Source organism: Mastomys coucha, unplaced genomic scaffold (genome assembly GCF_008632895.1).
Source record: "Mastomys coucha isolate ucsf_1 unplaced genomic scaffold, UCSF_Mcou_1 pScaffold4, whole genome shotgun sequence".
Lineage (NCBI taxonomy): Eukaryota > Metazoa > Chordata > Mammalia > Rodentia > Muridae > Mastomys > Mastomys coucha.
The window spans coordinates 14,310,851-14,328,358 of record NW_022196910.1 but is presented as its reverse complement, the minus strand read 5'-3'; the positions used below and the strand labels follow the sequence as shown (position 1 = coordinate 14,328,358).

Here is a 17,508-nt window from a genome sequence, read left to right as displayed (position 1 = left end):
CCCCCGGCCCTGTACTTGCTTTTCTAAAGAAGGTAAGTCAGAATAAGCTAGGGTACCTCCTCCCTTGTGTATGAGCTTGCTTGGTAAATGCAATCGTGAGTGGTCAAGAGACATCAAGGCTTTTCCTATTAGAAAAAGTGCAGATGGAGTTGGAGAGGTGGCTCAGTGGTTAAGAGCACTTGCTGCTCTTCCAGAGGACCCAGGTTCAATTCCCAGCACCCACATGGCAACTCACAATGTCTGTTACTCACACACTCACACAGACATGCATGCAGACAAGACACGAATGCACATGAAATATAAATAAACAAATTACTGGGAAAAAGAATAAAAGGTGCAAACAATAATAATGATAATAATAATAGCAAACAAGTAAATACTTAATTTTAGATAGTGAGAACTATGTTCGAGTACTAAGTAAGGCTTTGTAAGAGAATATAAAATGGGTAGGAAGGTTTAAGAAAGAAAGGGCTGGGGTAAAGTTACATAAGATGACAGGGAATTCTTCCCTGGGACATTGTTGGACAATCCTTAAAAAAAAAAAACAAAAACTACATTGCTCTTTTAGATTGTCTGTGAGATGCTGATGTCTGGTAGTGACATCAACAAGTGATGCCTGGCTTTTACTCAGGTGTGGTCCTTATTGTCTCCTCTGGTGGACACAGCTGGTGCCTGGACAGAAACACCAGTGCTGGCAAGGCCCTGTGGATAGGACAGTTATATGAACAGACTTCTCTTACAGTTTCCTGTTGCTTGCTCCTTACGTATAAGTGTGGTAACAAACATCTAGTTGCATAGTTACATTTTGATCCATTAAATACAGCTTATGTCAATGTCAACATAAGACCATTTCTCTGACATTACCCTTCTACAGGGTTTCTGTACAAAGGTTCTGGCACACAGTCCAGCCAGCCACTTCACTTTACCAAACAGGACTTATGTTAAAAAGAATGTCAAAGAATTTTCCTCATTAACTTTGTCTCTTAAACCAGGCTTGGTTGTGCATGTCTTTAGTCCCAGAACTCAAGAGGCAGAGGCAGTGGCAGATGCAGGTAGATTTCTGTGAGTTTGAGGCCAGCCTGGTCTACAGAGTGAGTTCTAGGACAGCCAAGGACTACATAAAGAAACTCTGTTTCAAAAATACCAAAAAAACAAACAAGCAAAATATTTTTTCTCTTCTCTCTCTTTCTCTTGGTTTTTCAAGACAAAGTCTCTGTATATCCCTGACTGTCCTGGAACTCGCTCTGTAGGCCAGGCTAGCCTTGAACCCAGAGATCCACCTGCCTCTACCAATCCACCTGCCTCTATCTCTCAAATGCTGGGAGTAAAGACATGTGTCGCCACTGCCCAGCTAAAACCTTTGTCTCTTAATGTTCCCCACAAGGTTACAGTCAAGGAGACCTGAGGGTCAACTTCTGAACTTACACTGGCTAATGAAAAGTACCTTAAGCTCTTATGCCAGGCATTGATCTTGCTGGCACCTAGGCTGAAGCTCCCAAGACTTGTTTGGATAGTTTCTTGCCTATCTTCTTCCTCTTATCAGGGCAAACCTGCCCCGCTCACTTTCCTGACATCCAGTAGGAATCCCAGCACAGCTAACAGCCTCCTATTTTGTATGATACAGACACCCCCTCGCTCCCACGGCGGGCTCAAAGGATGCAGGCTGTCATCCATGGCTCACTATCTCACTGCTGGATCTGTGCCTTCAATCAGCCCTCCACTGAGGCACTCATTGCTCCTTTTGTCAGCTTGGAGCAGGTAGTCTGTGCTGCAACCCACTCGCTTTGGGAGGGGGGGTGAGGAAGTAGGAATTAGAGCCACGGAGAGGTGATAAGGGTGGTAACACTCCAAGATGGCTGGTTTCTTCCTTTCCCTCCTGACCTGAGACAAAGCTTGGTAGCTTTACAAAAAGACTTATTGGCCTGTTCTCCTACCAAGAGGGCCCCCTACTGATGGATGTAAGTTCAAGGCCAGATCAGAACATGTCTATGCAACAGCTGTGGCCACTCAGCCATCATCCTTTCTTCAGATTGAATAAACCCTAAGGCAGGGGAGGAAGACCCTTCAAGAGACTTTAAAAGCTCCCAGCCCTAAAAAAGAGGCTGAGCTGTGGCTCCCGAGTCCTCATCATCACAGCCCCTGCCCCTCCCCCATGTGCTCTGTGTGTGTGTGTGTGTGTGTGTGTGTGTGTGTGTGTGTGTGTGTGTGTGTTTCTGTCTGGGGTTGAGGGATAGTTATGTGGTGAGGTGTGTATGTGTGGGTGTGCTGTGTATCTCTGTGTACTGGCTGTGTGTGTGTCTTCCCTCACCCCCACCTTTCTTCGGTTGCTGGAAAAAGAAGAAAAAGAAACTGGATCATACCACGCTGAAAATAGGCTGCAAATCTGAGCCATTTGGTATAGACTTATTTCAGGCGTCAGAAAAACTCTGCACATGACACTATCAGAGATGCTTACCTACTTCCTGAAGTAAATGGATGTCTTCTACTTTCTTCTATGGCAAGCTACAGACCCAGGTTATGACAGAACGGGATCTTGTAGAGAAATCAGACTAGACAATAGCAAGTCCTTTGCTAAGTATTTTCTCCATTTTTTCACATCTGCATTTTCTAGTTTTAGGTAACACACTTCACCTACCTCAGTCTATCAGCTTTATGGAGGTGGGGTACTATTTGCTCATGTGCACACACACCCCTAAATACACACACACACACATATACACACACGCACACATACATACACACACACATACACACACACACACACGCACACACACACTCACACACACACACACACACACGCACACACACCCCTAAGTCCGCCCTCTGAACACATCTTTCTCTGCTCATACAGTTACTTTTGGCCTTCTTTCTCTTCAGCAAGCTGCCAAGCTGGTGCAATCATTTTTGCTGCTTTTTAAAAACAAAGAATGAAAAGCACCAGGAAACACTCCTTTTCTTTGTGGGGTCAGAGATGGGAGGTGGGTTCTTATGGAGGGAAAGCAAGTACTCCTCTGCCATTGGACTGCACCCCTAGGCTTGGCGTTTGCTTGCTTGCTTGCTTGCTTGCTTTGCTTTCCTTCCTGCCTGCCTGCCTGCTTGCTCTTGAGACCAGTTGTTACTGCATACCTCACACTGTCCCCAGTCCCTTCCTGAAAATGCTGGGAGTGTAGGAGTGAACCCCCATCCCTGGCTAGGAAAGCATGGAAGGGAAACAGACGCCAACAAACACTGAAGGAGCAGGATCAGTAAGATGGCTCAATGGGTGTGGTGATTTGAATGAGGATGCCTTCCACGGGCTCATATATTTGAATGCTTGGTTCCCAATTGTTATCTCTCTCTCTCTCTTTCTCTCCTCTCCTCTCTCTCTCTCTCTCTCTCTCTCTCTCTCTCTCTCTCTCTCTCTCTCTCTCTCTTTCTCCTTCCAACTTAAGAATCAGATGTAAGCTCTCAGCTACAATTCCAACACCACGCCTACCTGCTGCCAAGCTCCCCACTATGATGATAGTTATAAGCTTGCCCTGGAAAACTGTGAGCAAGCCTCTAATCAAAGACTTTCTTTTATAAGTTGCCTTGACTCTTTGTAGCAAAACAAAAGTAACTAAGACAGTGGGCAAAAGCACTGGCTGCCAAGTCTGCCAACCTGAATTCAATCCTCTGAGCTCACGTAGTGGAAAGGAATGTGTCTTTTAACCTCTATACACAGACAGTGGTATACACACACACACACACACACACACACACACACACACACACATGCACATGCACACACATGCACATACTAAATGTAATTTTTAAATTTGTTTAAAAAAAAAAGCACGTATGTAGAAAGGGAGTTGCTTCAATGAATCCGTTCTTAAAATAAGCAAAGCAGGCAGCTGATCCAGGGAGAGCTGCAGACTGGAGCAATTACCTAGTTTACACAAGGTGTCGCTGAGGCTTATGTTTAGATGCTTCCTGACAAGCTTGCAGGTGGCCACAGTATCTGCCTTCTCCTTGATTTTTATTACTTGTTTGTAATATTCAATTGCTTGCTTCTTTTGAGATCTAGAAAACAGAAATTCAAGTATTGTGTTGGAGAAATAAGACATACATCCATTCAACAGACACTCTTCAAATACTAGTCTTAGGATGGGGAGCAAAGAAAAGTAGGAGTGAGCCTCTGGCTCATCAGTTTGTCAAGTGGTGGAAGATGAAGCAAGGCACACTTATGTAACACTGACTGTGGCCTTTCTAAAAGACAGTCTCAGAATAGCATCAAAAAGCCACATACAGTCAAGGGTGACCTTGAACACCTGCCTCCCGCCCTAGGTTCTGGGATTATAGGCATATTCCATTCCACACAGTTTCTTGCTGGGGATTGAACCAAGTCCTTAGTGCATCTTAGGCAGGCATTCTACTAAGTTAGCCTCATCCTCAATCCCTGCTGTTGGTGCTGCTCCTGGTATCTTTATTGTTATTAGTTAGTACTATTGCAGTGCTGGGTATCAATGCTGTGATAGTTGAATGAGAATAGTCCCCAGAGGTTCATAAGTTTGAATACTTAGTTCCCAGTGGGTGGAACTGTTCAGGAAGGATGAGGAGGTGTGGCCTTGCTGGAGGGTGGTCTTTGAGATTTCTAAAGACTGAAGCCATTCTCCTACTTTGGGATCAAATGTGAACTGTCAACTGTTCCTGCTCCACCTTTACACTACCACAGGGACTCCAGCCCTCTGAAAGCCCCAGCCCAGCTAAAGGCTTTCTTCTATGCATTGCCTTGGTTGTGCTGTTTTGTCATAGCCTCACGAGTTCATCCTCAACCCCTTGAACAAGCTATGCCCTTAGCCCAGGGCTCTGGACTGAAACTTTGAAAAACCTTCAGGAAGGTGGTAGGATCGCCCTGAGTTTGCAGCCTGGGTTGATTTAGAAGGTAGCTGTAAAGCAGGGAGATTGGGATAGCAACTAGACCAGAGGGCTGGTTCTGCACTAAAGGCTCCATGATCCTGTGAGGAAGATATCCTTACTGCCCACCTCACCAAACAGGAAGTGGATGAGAACCCAAGATGGTAAACACCTGTCCCATGTCACAGTTATTCAGTAACAGAAACAAGATCTTGAATCCAGCAGGAAACATAAGCCCAGCCACCAATTTACCTAGTTCCTCTTTTATTTGGACTAGTCTTCACCTTTGAAATATCAACTAGAAAGGGCATGAGCTGATTTATACTCAAATACTATAGAATACTGTTAGGCCTCAAAGAACCCAAGACAAATGGCTGAGGAGCCTATTAACATATCAAAGTGGACTCTGGCAGCCAGGTTCTCCCATCCTTGCAAGCTCTTGTTATACAGAGTCCTGGCTCCACAGCACTTTTAACCCCACCCCCTACCCTACACCTCTCCAGCCCCCAGCTTCGTTTCCCTTCCCCTAGCTTCTCTTTTCTATATAACTTCAGCCATCTTGGCTACACACTTCCTCGGCTTCTTTCTTAGTCCTCTACTTTTGGTTCCTGGTCCCCTCTCTTGCCCTCTTTCTTCTTCCCTCCTCTTCCTCTCTCGACCACACCCAGCCCTCCTCACCCTGCCCCTCCTACTTCCTGTCTTTCTCCTCTCACTGCCTCCGGATGCACTCTCCCTCATACCTCCAATAAACACGTTCTGCACCAGAGCAATCCTGTCGTCATTTATTCAGTTACCTATAGGCATTCATCCACCGAAGAGAGAGGAGGGAAATGGCTTTACAGTGTAGACGGAATGATTTTGTGCACTGTGTGAAGATTATCCTTGTGTCATTCAGATGCTGTTTTCTGCCCCTGTATCTATCTGGCTGCAATCCATGTGGCAATGTAGTGCTTATTCTAAGAATCTCCTGGCTCACATGTGAACATTGCTCCCCCATTTGTTCTTTTATTTGTCAATAAAAGCTGACCAGCCAATAACTGAGCAGAGGAGAGAATCAGGCTGGACTTCCGCCAGCTAGGAAATGGGGGAGGGGGAGAAAGGGAGAGCAGAGGTCCTGGAGACACCTTGGGAAAACATCTGGGAGGGGGAGAAAGGGCAAGCAGAGGTCCTGGAGACACCTTGGGAAAACATCTGGAGCCAAATCAATACTAAAATGCAACTATCTCAGGGATTTTGGCTGGGAAGTAGCTAGATTAGTTTAAAGGATTAGGTTAGATTAATAACTGCTCAGATATTGTGTTCTGAAGCTTATTAAATAAATCTTATAGTCTCTGTCTCATCTATTTGGAAGCTAGCCAGGATAAACAAGACACTGCTACTGGTAAAATTGCCTTAACATTAGAGAAAGTGAAAGACTACAAAGGAAAAGGCCACAAGAGGGAGGGGAGGGAAGCTCTGAACCCTAACCACACTTCAAACTGAGCAGAACACTGCTCAGCTGACCCTGCTGTGACAGGGCAATGCTGGGGGTGGGGGTGGGGTGGGGGTCAGCAAGCCTGCAGCTAGCTCACAGGCTTCACAAAGAAACTCCTCCCACACTAGTCGGCAGGCAGCAATAATAACAGATCTAGATGCTCACACCAGGGCCCTGTGAGGATCCCTACTACCCTCTTCTTCATCTAGCTGTGTGAGGAGCTGAGGACAAGGCCACATCTCAAAGCCTGCTGGGGTTAGGGGGCAGCAGGTGAGCCTGACCTGAGGTGTGGGGTCCCTCAGACAGCAGCCAGGTCTTAATGAAGCCACACCCACTCACAAGCCATGTTAGCACTCACAGTGAGAGCCCTGGGCTCCTGTGTCCTTACCTGCTGCAAAGCCTGTACTGTGTGGGTCCAGAGTTTTCAGAGTAGTAGATGCCCTGACAAACACAGCAGGGCAGGGCCCTCAGGAAGGGTGCACCCCACTCAGTTTGTGAGCAGAACTAGAGACAAAGATGGCCCGATAGGTCAGTGCACACCCCGGGCATTAGAGAACTAGACACATTCTTGAAACAGTTTGTAGAAACTTACTTTTCATTTTCTCCTAGTAGAAAAAATAGCAAATCTGCTAAGAATTCCATAATTTCTCCAACTAGTATGTTTCTATTGCCAAATAGCCGTCTTCTGATATTTAAACACTCTTGAAACTTGAGTTTTGCAAGGGCCGCGTTTCCAGAAGCCAACCTAAGAATGAAACACAGGCCTGTGGTTTACCAGGCATGGAGAATGCTTATAGTAAATGGTTCGCATTCACTGGACTAGCAACAACACTCATAAAATCCAGGGTGGCAAGTAGGAGGGGGGCATCATGACCCTCAAAAGCACTGAGAAGTGTGTGTGTCTGTCTGTGTGTCTGTGTCTATCTGTGCATCTGTGTCTCTGTATGTCTGTGTCTATGTCTGTATGTCTATGTCTATTTGTCTGTGTCTATGTCTGTGTGTCTGGGTGTCTCTGTATGTATCTATGTCTATGTGTGTGTGTGTCTGTCTGTGTCTGTGTGTGTGTCTGTGTGCGTGTCTGTATGTATGTGTGTCTGTCTGTGTGTCTGAAGGTATGTGTGTCTGTGTATGTCTATATACATGAGCATACATGACTTGTGTCTTTAGGAAGGAGAAGTACTAGAGGTTCAGCAAAAGCCTTGTGCATGCTAGCACATACTCTAGCATGGAGCTACATCCACCTGACCCAGAAATACCTTTATAAAGACCCAGAGTAGCCAGGCATCATGGAACATGCTGACAATCCCAACATTTAGGAGGCTAAGACAGGAGGATCATGAGTTCAAGGCCAGCTTAGGTTACATAGAAAATTTCACTGCCTGGGCAAAGGAGGAGGAGGAAGGAAGGGAAGGGGAGAAGAGGGGAGGGGAGGGGAAGGGAAGGGAAGGGAAGAGAAGGGAAGGGAAAGGAAGGGAAGGGGAAGTGAGGGAAGGGAAAGGAAGGGAAGGAAAGGGAAGGGAAGGGGAGGAGAGGAGAGAGGAGGGGAGGGGAGGGAGGAAGGAAGAAACTAGAGTACTTCTCAACCTTTGCACTGTAGACATTTGGGTGGGATAATTTCTTGTTGTGAGCCTACCCTATACATTATAGGTAGCATCCTTGGTCTTGACCTCTAGATGCCAATAAAAGCTCTCCTGCCAGTCATGTTAACCAGAAAGATGTTCAAATACTGCCAAAGTGCCTTGAGAAGGGCCCCTGATCATCTTGGCTCAGATGTACTATGCTGGAAGATGAACATTCCAATGTTCAGCATTGAACCAATGAGTTAGATGGGAGATGTGGTATCAGGTACAGATCAAGTATAAATATAAATATGCATTGTGGTGACAGGGTCTTATGTTAGCCTAGACTGGTTTGAATTTTCTACTAAGCTGAGGGTGGCCTTGAATTCCCCTCATCCTCCTGTCTTTGCCTTCCAAGTACAGGGATTACATCTATGAATCAATGTGCCCAACTCACTCTTTTGTGGGAATTGAACCTAGAACTTCATACATGCAAGGCAAGTACTCTACCAATTGAGCTACATCACCAGCCCCCAAGCATATTAATAAAAAAAAAATAGAAGCAAGTTCAGAAAGCAAGAAAATTTTTCATGCTTACATGAGAACACCTTCAGTATATCTCATGGTAGCTTGATCACGGGGATTATCAGTCACATACTTGGAGATTTCAGTAGCATATTCCAGAATGTGGTTTTCTTTTAAGAATTCCTCAGGTGCCGATTTTGCCAGGTTATTCAGCACTTTGACTACAGAGAATAAACGTTGGCAAAGAATATAATTCCTAAGGTTGTGTTTATCTACTGAAGAGTCAACATCAACATTAATACCATTTCTTCATCATGCCAAGAGACGGGTTTTTCTGGACGAATCAATCCCTGATCTACACTGAAGAGATTTGTTTGTTTCCATACAAAGCATCTATATGCATGTGGCAGTCAAAGGACCAAGGGACTAAGACAACAGTGCAAACCTAAAGATTGGATCTGTTTGGTGGGACAGCATACGTGCAGGTGACTGTTTAGGTTCAAAACACATGGGGGTGGGGGCTGCACCTACATGAGGAAGCCAGAGGATAGCTCTCGGTTTCATTCTTCAGATGCCATCTACCATGGTTGGTTGGTTGGTTGGTTGGTTGGTTGGTTTGGGGAGAGGTCTTTCAGTGGCCTGAAACTGACTAGCAAGCTAAGCTAGGGGGCAATGGAGCCTAAAGGATTCACCTTCCGCAGCCTTGAGATTATAAGCATACTCCAGCCAGCCACAATGTTCACCTTTTTAACATGGGTTCTACCTATGCCTCCTAAGACATGCACCACCACACTTGGCTGCAAAAAGTTCTTTAAAACTACCTAGCTAGTCCCTTTCCCAGGGAGACAAGGTCCCTGGGGTTGCTCTTTGAGTTGCAAGGAGTGGAGTGGCCTCTGCAGGCGTCTGCCCACCTTTCTGCTTCATCAATTCCTGGCTGATTTTCAGGTCACTGAGTGTGAACCGCAGTAGATTTGACCAAGCTTTCTGAAAATATGTGAGTCCTTTCTGAGTCATCCCGATCTCAAGGTATAATTCTCCAATGGCATTCTGAGCTTTCAGGAGCATTTCTGTCATGGATGGCCTCTGTACAGAAACAGGAAAGGGAACCACTCCTGAAAACAGGTTGTTGGCAGTGACAGCTGCCGGCACCCAGAATATCACTTCTCAGAGACATTTAAATATTTATCAGATAGATGACTATGATGAGATCTTTATTAGGAGTCACATTAAACTACAAATCCATTTGGGCAATGTTTTTACAGATTATTAGTAAATAGTAACAAGTCCTCATGTCTGACATGTTTGTTATGTAAACTCTGCTTACTGCCTGTAAGGAAGAAGTTGTTACAGCATACCATTGCAGGTATGACGTCAGAGTCACTGACAACCAGGGGGCCTAGCTAGACCCTTCTCCCTCACTGGCAGCAGAGCAGCTGTCTGGGAACTCTAAAGGTTGAAAGTTATAGGTATCCTCACTATGTGACTGGGCCCATGGTCAGAAAAGGAGGCAAGCTCCAAATGACTCATGAAATAAGATAAGGCTGTGTGCCCTAAACCAGTGGGATAGAGAAGAAAGCAAATCCACAGGACAGGAATTCCTCCAGCCGGATGGGGGAGGCAGGGAACCAGAGGACACAGGACTTTAAAACTCACTGTCATGTTCCAAATCAGCACTATAGCCACTTTTGACATTTCTCTGTGCTGTGTACCTTTCTGTAGAGTTGCACATTTAAAACGGCTTTGTTTTCACTAGTCTCTGGAATTTGTTATCTTATTTCTAATAGGCCCAGCATATTTACTGCATTAACTAAAACTTCATAAACTTAAGCCACTATTAAACCCTATTGTTGTAAGGCATTCACCAGAGAAAACTACATGGACATGGCTTTAGGCCAATAGAAAGCCTTTATCATTTGGCTAGCCACTACAGAGGGTAGTCCAGAGTCCTTCTCAGGGTGGGTTTTAAGTACAAAAACTTCATCTTGGGTTGACACACCTCAGTTAACAAAAACAGCCAGCCTGAAGCAGAACTACAGAAGCCCAAAGGCAAAGTTAGCACATTTAGGGACTTTCCTAGAACTCTGGACTTCCGTGGATTGGGTCTTTGTTCTCATTTTGCCAGATGTTTCTGCCTACATTCTGGGTTCCAAGACATAAATAGCACTTCCATCATGGCACCAGTTGTATTAAGGTCTGGGGACCTGTGACACTTTCAGTGCACAGAAGACACCGAATAGAGGGATACCAAATGTAGCTCAGTGGTAGAGTATAGCATTCATGAGATCTTAGGTTCAAGGGACACTGAGCTGACTCTGTGGTAAAGACACTTGGCTGAGTTCAGTCACTAGGACCCACACAGTCGAAGGAAAGAACCGCTTCCTAGTGGTGTGTTACATATATACATGCAATGAGAAAATTACAACACACTGGTTACTTAAGTCTTCTAAATGCCCAGTACATGCAATGAAAATTAATAGTGAGTTATCTTGCTGTTAGCATCTCTTTTTAGAAAACCAAATTGAATGTGTATGAGTGTGTTTAGTAACACAGCACACACTGGAAGGTATGTCACTGTTCATATATGTATGTTGTACCACAATGTTAGCCCACAAAATGGTTGGCAGAGCCTGGCTCCATGAAGTAGAACTTTTTGTTTTCTTTTGTCTTTTGTTTGTTTGCCTGCTTGTTCTTTGGTTTTGGTTTTTGTTTTTAATTTATGAGACAGGGTGTATGGAGCGGTTTTGATGTTAAGATCCTGTTCCCCAATTGGTTCTTGATCTGTCAGTAAAGAAAGCCTTGGGCCAATTTGCTGGGCCGAAGGACAGGCGGGACTTCCAGGTCCAGAGAGGCAGGAACAGGGACACAAGGAAGGAAAAGGGAGTTCGTCATGCTTTGGAGAGGAGAACTGGGCAAACATGTGAGGTCTTGTGGGGAGCTGGGGCCTGCAGCCAATCCTACAGGTCAAGGATGTTTGGCAGGGGCTAAATGGGACTAGCCACTGAAGTAGCTGGGAGGTACAGAGCTAAGAGTATAGATAAGGGCACATTTTCCAGGTGGGAGATTACAGTGCCCAGCAATTGTGCTAAGAAGGCAATTTGAAATTGAACAATTATGTGTCTGTGTCTTCTGACTGAGGGTTCAAGGGAAGCCAGGAGGGGGCTGGTATGGAGGTCACTTCCCAGAGCTAAAGGCAGGTAGAGCGTAAAAATACACACTACAACAGGGTTTCTCTCTGTTGCCCTGGCTGTCCTGGAACAACATTGTGTAGACCAGACCTGACCTCAAATTCACAGATATCTACCTGCCTCTGCACCACAAGTTCTGGGATTAATGGCCAAGCCCAGTCCATGATGAGAATTTTTTTTTAAAGATGTATTTACTTATGTATATGGATGTTTAGTTTGCAAGCACATTTGCACGACAGAAGAAAATGCTGGATCCCATGGGATTACAGTTATACACAGTAGTGAGCCACCACGTGGGTCCTGGGCATTGAACTCTTAACCACCAAGCCATCTCTTCAGCCCCAAGATAAGAACTTAAAGACAGAGTTTTTCTACTCTCTGGGACTTACAGAAAATGTTCTACTGTGTCCAAGTAACCTTTGACCCAGAGCTTCTAAACAGGTATCCAGCAAGCAGGTTACACCTGTTTTGAGATCCTGACCCCTCATAGTGTGGAATCACATTCTTTCACATATCCCTCAGACATATATTTAAACCTGCCTCACTTGGCTAGCTTCCTAGATCCTGTGTCTGTTGCTCACTCTCCCAGTCCTCCATTCTGACTTGACTGATCTTGTCAGCGATGGCAGGGATGGGTACCTATACCCATACCATCACTCATATCCCAAAGAGTTAGTTTCCTGTCCTGTTAAGAGTCCTTGGAAAATCCAGGAGTCTTGACTTCACTACAGAAGAGACTTTAAGAACCAACTAGTCTGAAGTAGAGCTAGAGTCTATGAAGAGAGTCCAATATAGATTTCTAAGCACAAGAGAAAAAGAGGCACTCAGGAAAGGTCAGACACATCTGAGCGTGGGTGCTGGCATCTCAAAGGACAGTTGTGTTTAGGTGCTTTACAAAAGGCAGATAGGACTTGGTGGCTTTCAAGTTACATCTCTAAAGGTTATGAAGACACTCATGTTGCTGCTGCTGGTGGTGGTGGCGATGCTACTCACTGCTCAAAGAGTGCACTTTATCCATACAAAGTACCTATGAGAATATTGTTGAAAGTGGTGGATAAATGTGAGAAGTTTAAGTTTCAGGACAGTCTGGGCCTACATAGGCACAAATGACTTTAGAGGAGTGTCATAACTCAGGGTGACATGTCATTCTGGACCCCAAGCAATCCCTGAGGACTAGGAGGAGACCACTGTCTCTGTGGGCAATGTTCCTGATCCATGATATTTGAAGTCCCTGGCTCTGTCAGCAGGAAAGGCGGGCCATTCCAGTGTGAAGGTGCCTCCTTTCCAGATCGTATGCTCTTACTATTCTGCTTTTTTGTTTCATCCCAAGTCTACCCTCAAAGGTTGCCTTAAGTATGTGTTGGGATTAACCTAGGAGTGTTAAAACCCCCCAGATCAACAAGAGAAAGGTAAGGAACGTGGTGGCCTGGAGCTGCAGACATTAATGATCTCAGATATTTGGCCTCTTGTTATCTCATTGCATGACCCTTCCTGACCTCAACTCTCAAGGACACTACTCAGTCTAAAATAGCTGTTCCATCCCCAGCGGTCATAGCCAAAACTGAGATGGAAGAAAGGCAGGCATGTGGATGGAGTATGTATGTCCCCTCAGAGTCCCTACTGAAGCCCTTCTCAGTACGACAGCTTTAGGAGGGAAGCCTGGGAAGTTAGGAATGTGAGAAAAGAAAGAAAGGAAGGAAGAAAGGAAGGAAGAAAGAAAGAAAATGCCTCCATAGGATGCAGCTGTAAGGCATTTTCTTTCTCTATCTTTCTTTCTTCCTTTTTTTTTCTTTTTCTTTTCTTTTTTTTTTTTTTGAGACAGGTTTCTCTGTGTGGCCTTGGCTGTCCTGGAACTCACTCTGTAGTCCAGGCTGGCCTTTAACTCAAACGATCTGTCTGCCTCTGCTTCCCTTCTGAGTGCTGGAAATAAAAGCATGCATCACCATCGACCAGACTGTAAGGCATTCTCTCAATAAGTGATCACTATGTAGGGAGCCAAGCCTATTGTGGGTGGCTCTATCCCTGGGTTGGTGGTCCTTGGGTTCTACAAGAAAATGGGAGCAAGCCAGTAAATAGCACTCTTCCATGGGCTCTGCATCAGCTCCTGCTTCCAGTTCCTGCCCTGTTTGAGTTCATGCCCTGACTTCTTTTAATGGTGAACTGTGACGTGGAAGTATAAGCCAAATAAACACTTTCCTCCCCAAGTTTTTTGCTATAGCATCTCATCACAGCAATAGTAATCCTAACTAGAACACCTTTCTTTCTTTCTTTCTTTCTTTCTTTTTTTTTTTTTTTAAGATTTATTCATTTAGTTCATGTAGGTGAGTACACTGCCACTGTTCTCAAACACACTAGAAGAGGGTATCTGGTCCCCATTACAGATGATTGTGAGCCACCATGTGGTTGCTGGGAATTGAACTCAGGACCTCTGGAAAAGCAGTCAGTGCTCTTAACCACTCAGCCATCTCTCCAGCCCTAGGACACCTTTCATAAATGCTCACATTCCTAACCTCCCAGGTTTCCCTCCTAATGCTGCCCCCCCCCACCATGCCCCATCTCAGAGAGGGTTTCTATTGCTGTGATAAAACACCATGACCAAAAAACAAGTTGGGAAAGAAAGAAGAAAGAGTTTATTTGGCTCACACTTTCAGTTGGAGGTAACCAGGACAGGAACTCAAGCAGGACAGGAACCTGGAGGCAGGAGCTGATACAGAAGCCATGGAGGAGTGCTGCTTACTGTCTTGTTCCCCCTGGCTTGCTCACCCTGCATTCTTATAGAACCGAGGACTACCAGCCCAGGGATGGCGCCTCCCTCATTAATTACTAATTGAGAAAATGCCCTATAGTTTGATCTCATGGAGGCATTTCCTCAACTGAGGCTCCTTTCTCTGTGGTGACTCTAGCTTATGTCAAGGTGACATATAAAACCAGCCAGTACACCCCCTTTCAGATAACTCTAGCCTGTGTCAAGTTGGTATAAAACTAGCCTAAAAAGGGGGGGTGGGAATGAGGGCTCTTCTAAAAGAGGCCCTGAGGCTGGTGAGATGGATCAGCACTTAAGAGTACTGCTCCTTCCAGAGGTCCCAGGTTCAATTCCTAGCACCCACATGGCAGTTTACAACTGTCTGTAACTCCAGTTTTAGGGGATTTGACACCCTCACATAGACATACACATAGGCATAACACCAATGCACATTAAATACATAAAATTAGATAAATCTAAAGAGCTCCCAAAGTTCTCTCTCCTCTATACAACAACACAACTGGAACATGGTTGTCTATGAACCAGGATGCAGACCCTCACTAAGACATCAGCTCCATCAGCTTGGGCTTCCAGTCTCCAAGGACCATGAAGTAAGTGTCTGTCAATTAATGCACTCAAACTTTGCCTGGCCTAGCAACAAGGAAGGTATTCTAGTGAGACACCTGTGCCCCTTTCTTTGGCTATCCGACTGCTGAGATGATGGTCCTACAGAATTGGAATTTCCCCCAAGAACCTCATGCTGGGGGAGGGGAAGAATGAAACCCTGGTGTCAGCCAGAGGGAGAAAGAGTCATGACACACAGTTCTAACCACTTGGCAGGCCACTAAGGCAGGCCAAGTGGATTGAGAAATAATTCCAAGTCAACGATGGGCAAGGCCACATCTTACCTAGGACTGCTTAGGAATGCCTTGTGCTCTCTGTGTAAACCTAAGCCATGTCAGGATCCCAGGGATGAACTTGACATGACTGGACTTCTCAATGTCTCCTCTCCCCAGGATGGGCAGGCACACTGGATGAGTGTCCTATCTCTGTTCCTTACTATTTCTTAGAATTTGTTGTCTCATTGATCAACACACTGAGGATGAGTAGCTGAACCTAGCTTGTTAGGAGCTGCCAGGGCCCAGGCTTTGACCCCAAAGCCTCTGGAAAATAAAAAACAAAAAACAAAATTAAATCAAGCAGTTGGACAAAACAAGAGGGAAACAAGGAAAACAAACCTTGACTTCCTGGAAACCTTGATTTCCTGGACACTTCTCATCATTTCCATGGCTACTGCACTGGTCCTGACCTGGGTATGTGCTCATCTTCAGCCAAGCCTGGGAATGTAGTCTGCTTCCATACAGCCACCAGGAAGGACAGAACCTACTCTGATGGAAGGGAACGGCTCCTGGGAAATTATAGACTGTGTGCTTGTCATTTTGCCTCCTTTATTTAAAGACTCTTATTTTTATTTATGTTTATGTGAATGTGTCCAAGGGAACATACATTTTATATGTGCAGTGCCCATGGAGGTAAAGAGTGTGTCAGGTCCACTGGAACTAGTGTAATATAGGTGGTGTGGGCCACAAGACATGGGTTCTGGGGCCCAAACCCATCCTCTGAAAGAGCAGCAAGCATTCTTGACTACTGAGATATCTCTCCAGCCCCTTTATTCAAAAGACAACTTTATTGCCAGGCCTAATGGCACGTGCCTTCATTCCCAGCACTAGGGAGACAGAGGCAGGCAAATCTCTGAGAATTCAAGGCCAGCCTGGTCTACACAATGAGTTCCAGGACAGCTAGAGCTACAAAGAGAGACCTTGTCTCAATAAAACCAAACAATTTTTAAAATGTATTACATTTATTTGTTTGCTTGTGCATGTGTTTGTGTCTGTGTATGTATATGTGTGTATGTTTGTATGTATGTGTGTATATGTGTGTACATGTATATGTGTGCATGTATGTGTATGTTTATGCATGTACATGTGTGTATATATGTACATGTATGTGCACATGTGTATGTATGTATATATGTGTATATGTATGTGTGCATGTGTGTGTATATATATGTGCATGTGTGTGTGTGTGTGTGTGCACCATGATGCACATGGGGTAGTCAGGGACAGCATGCCTTGCAGGAGACAATTCTCCCATTCCATCATGTGAGCCTCAGGAATGAAACTCAGGACATTAGGCTTGGCTGCGAGAGTCTTTCCCCACCAGATTCCAAATGAACCGTGTTCTCACCTGTTTCCTACCCTCGTCCCAGGACTTACCTGTGGCCTCACTTGGCATGTCTGCCCCATGATGCAGGCTCCTTAGTGTGCCACACAATCTGTCCCTCTATCAGGTTCCTTTCCTGCCCTACATAAGCATACCTGTCCTGGATTAAGCCTGCCCTGAGCCTGGAACCACCTAACTTTTTGTCTTTCTTCCTTTACTGAGAAACTTCTCAAGCAGGCCCCCAAGTGTGCGCCTCCCCCGTGGTTTCATTATTAAGACTTACCTCTTAACATCCTGCAGCTCAGGCCCCCACACACCCTTGCCTTCCCAGGGGTCACCACAGACACCCACTTACAAGGCCAAGGGGCTGCCAGCAGTCCTCATTCACATGTCACCTGATGCATAATGTTACGAGTACTTTTCATTAAAATTCAGGAAAGCCAAAAGTTCATGGTTCAGAAAAAACACAGTCAGGAAAGAATCAATCCCCAGGTAGTAGTAGAGCACGCCTTTAATCCCAGCACTGGGGAAGGCAGAGGCAGGCTGATCTCTGTGAGTCTGAGGACAGCCTGTTCTACAGAGTGAATTCAAGGGCAGACAGGGCTACACAGAGAAACCCTGTCTCAAAAACAAATAAACAAATGAAAAAAAAAAAGTAAAAAGAAAAAGTAATCAAACTTCCCCATGTCTTCAGGAAAATGACAGCCAAGTTGCAGGCAATTGTCATTCCATTTCCTCCTGCAGTGACACCCATCTGCAGGTGTCTGTGCCTGCTGACTACTGTCTATTTGGAGCTTGAGGTGTGGGCTAACACTGTTTGTTCCTCTCTGGTGAACAAATGCACTGACCCCCTACTTGTGAATGCACTGACCCCCTACTTGTGAATGCACTGACCCCCTACTTGTAAATGCACTGACCCCC

General features: G+C 45.3%; 1 protein-coding gene across 8 annotated transcripts in view; it reads right to left on the bottom strand.

The window, feature by feature from the left end:
- Positions 1–17,508, bottom strand: part of LOC116075701 (tetratricopeptide repeat protein 41) — a 67,586-nt gene that overhangs the window by 8,162 nt on the left and 41,916 nt on the right. For 7 of the 8 annotated variants that reach the window (XM_031348962.1, XM_031348961.1, XM_031348965.1 and 4 more), the window contains exons 11-14: positions 9,348–9,519; positions 8,510–8,657; positions 6,945–7,097; positions 3,911–4,044 (exon numbers count right to left, since the gene is read on the bottom strand). In XM_031348962.1, the coding sequence (XP_031204822.1) occupies positions 3,911–4,044; positions 6,945–7,097; positions 8,510–8,657; positions 9,348–9,519 (607 nt within the window). Of the gene's footprint in view, positions 1–3,910; positions 4,045–6,944; positions 7,117–8,509; positions 8,658–9,347; positions 9,520–17,508 lie in introns of those variants that run through there. The other variant, XM_031348967.1, reaches the window with a different exon arrangement.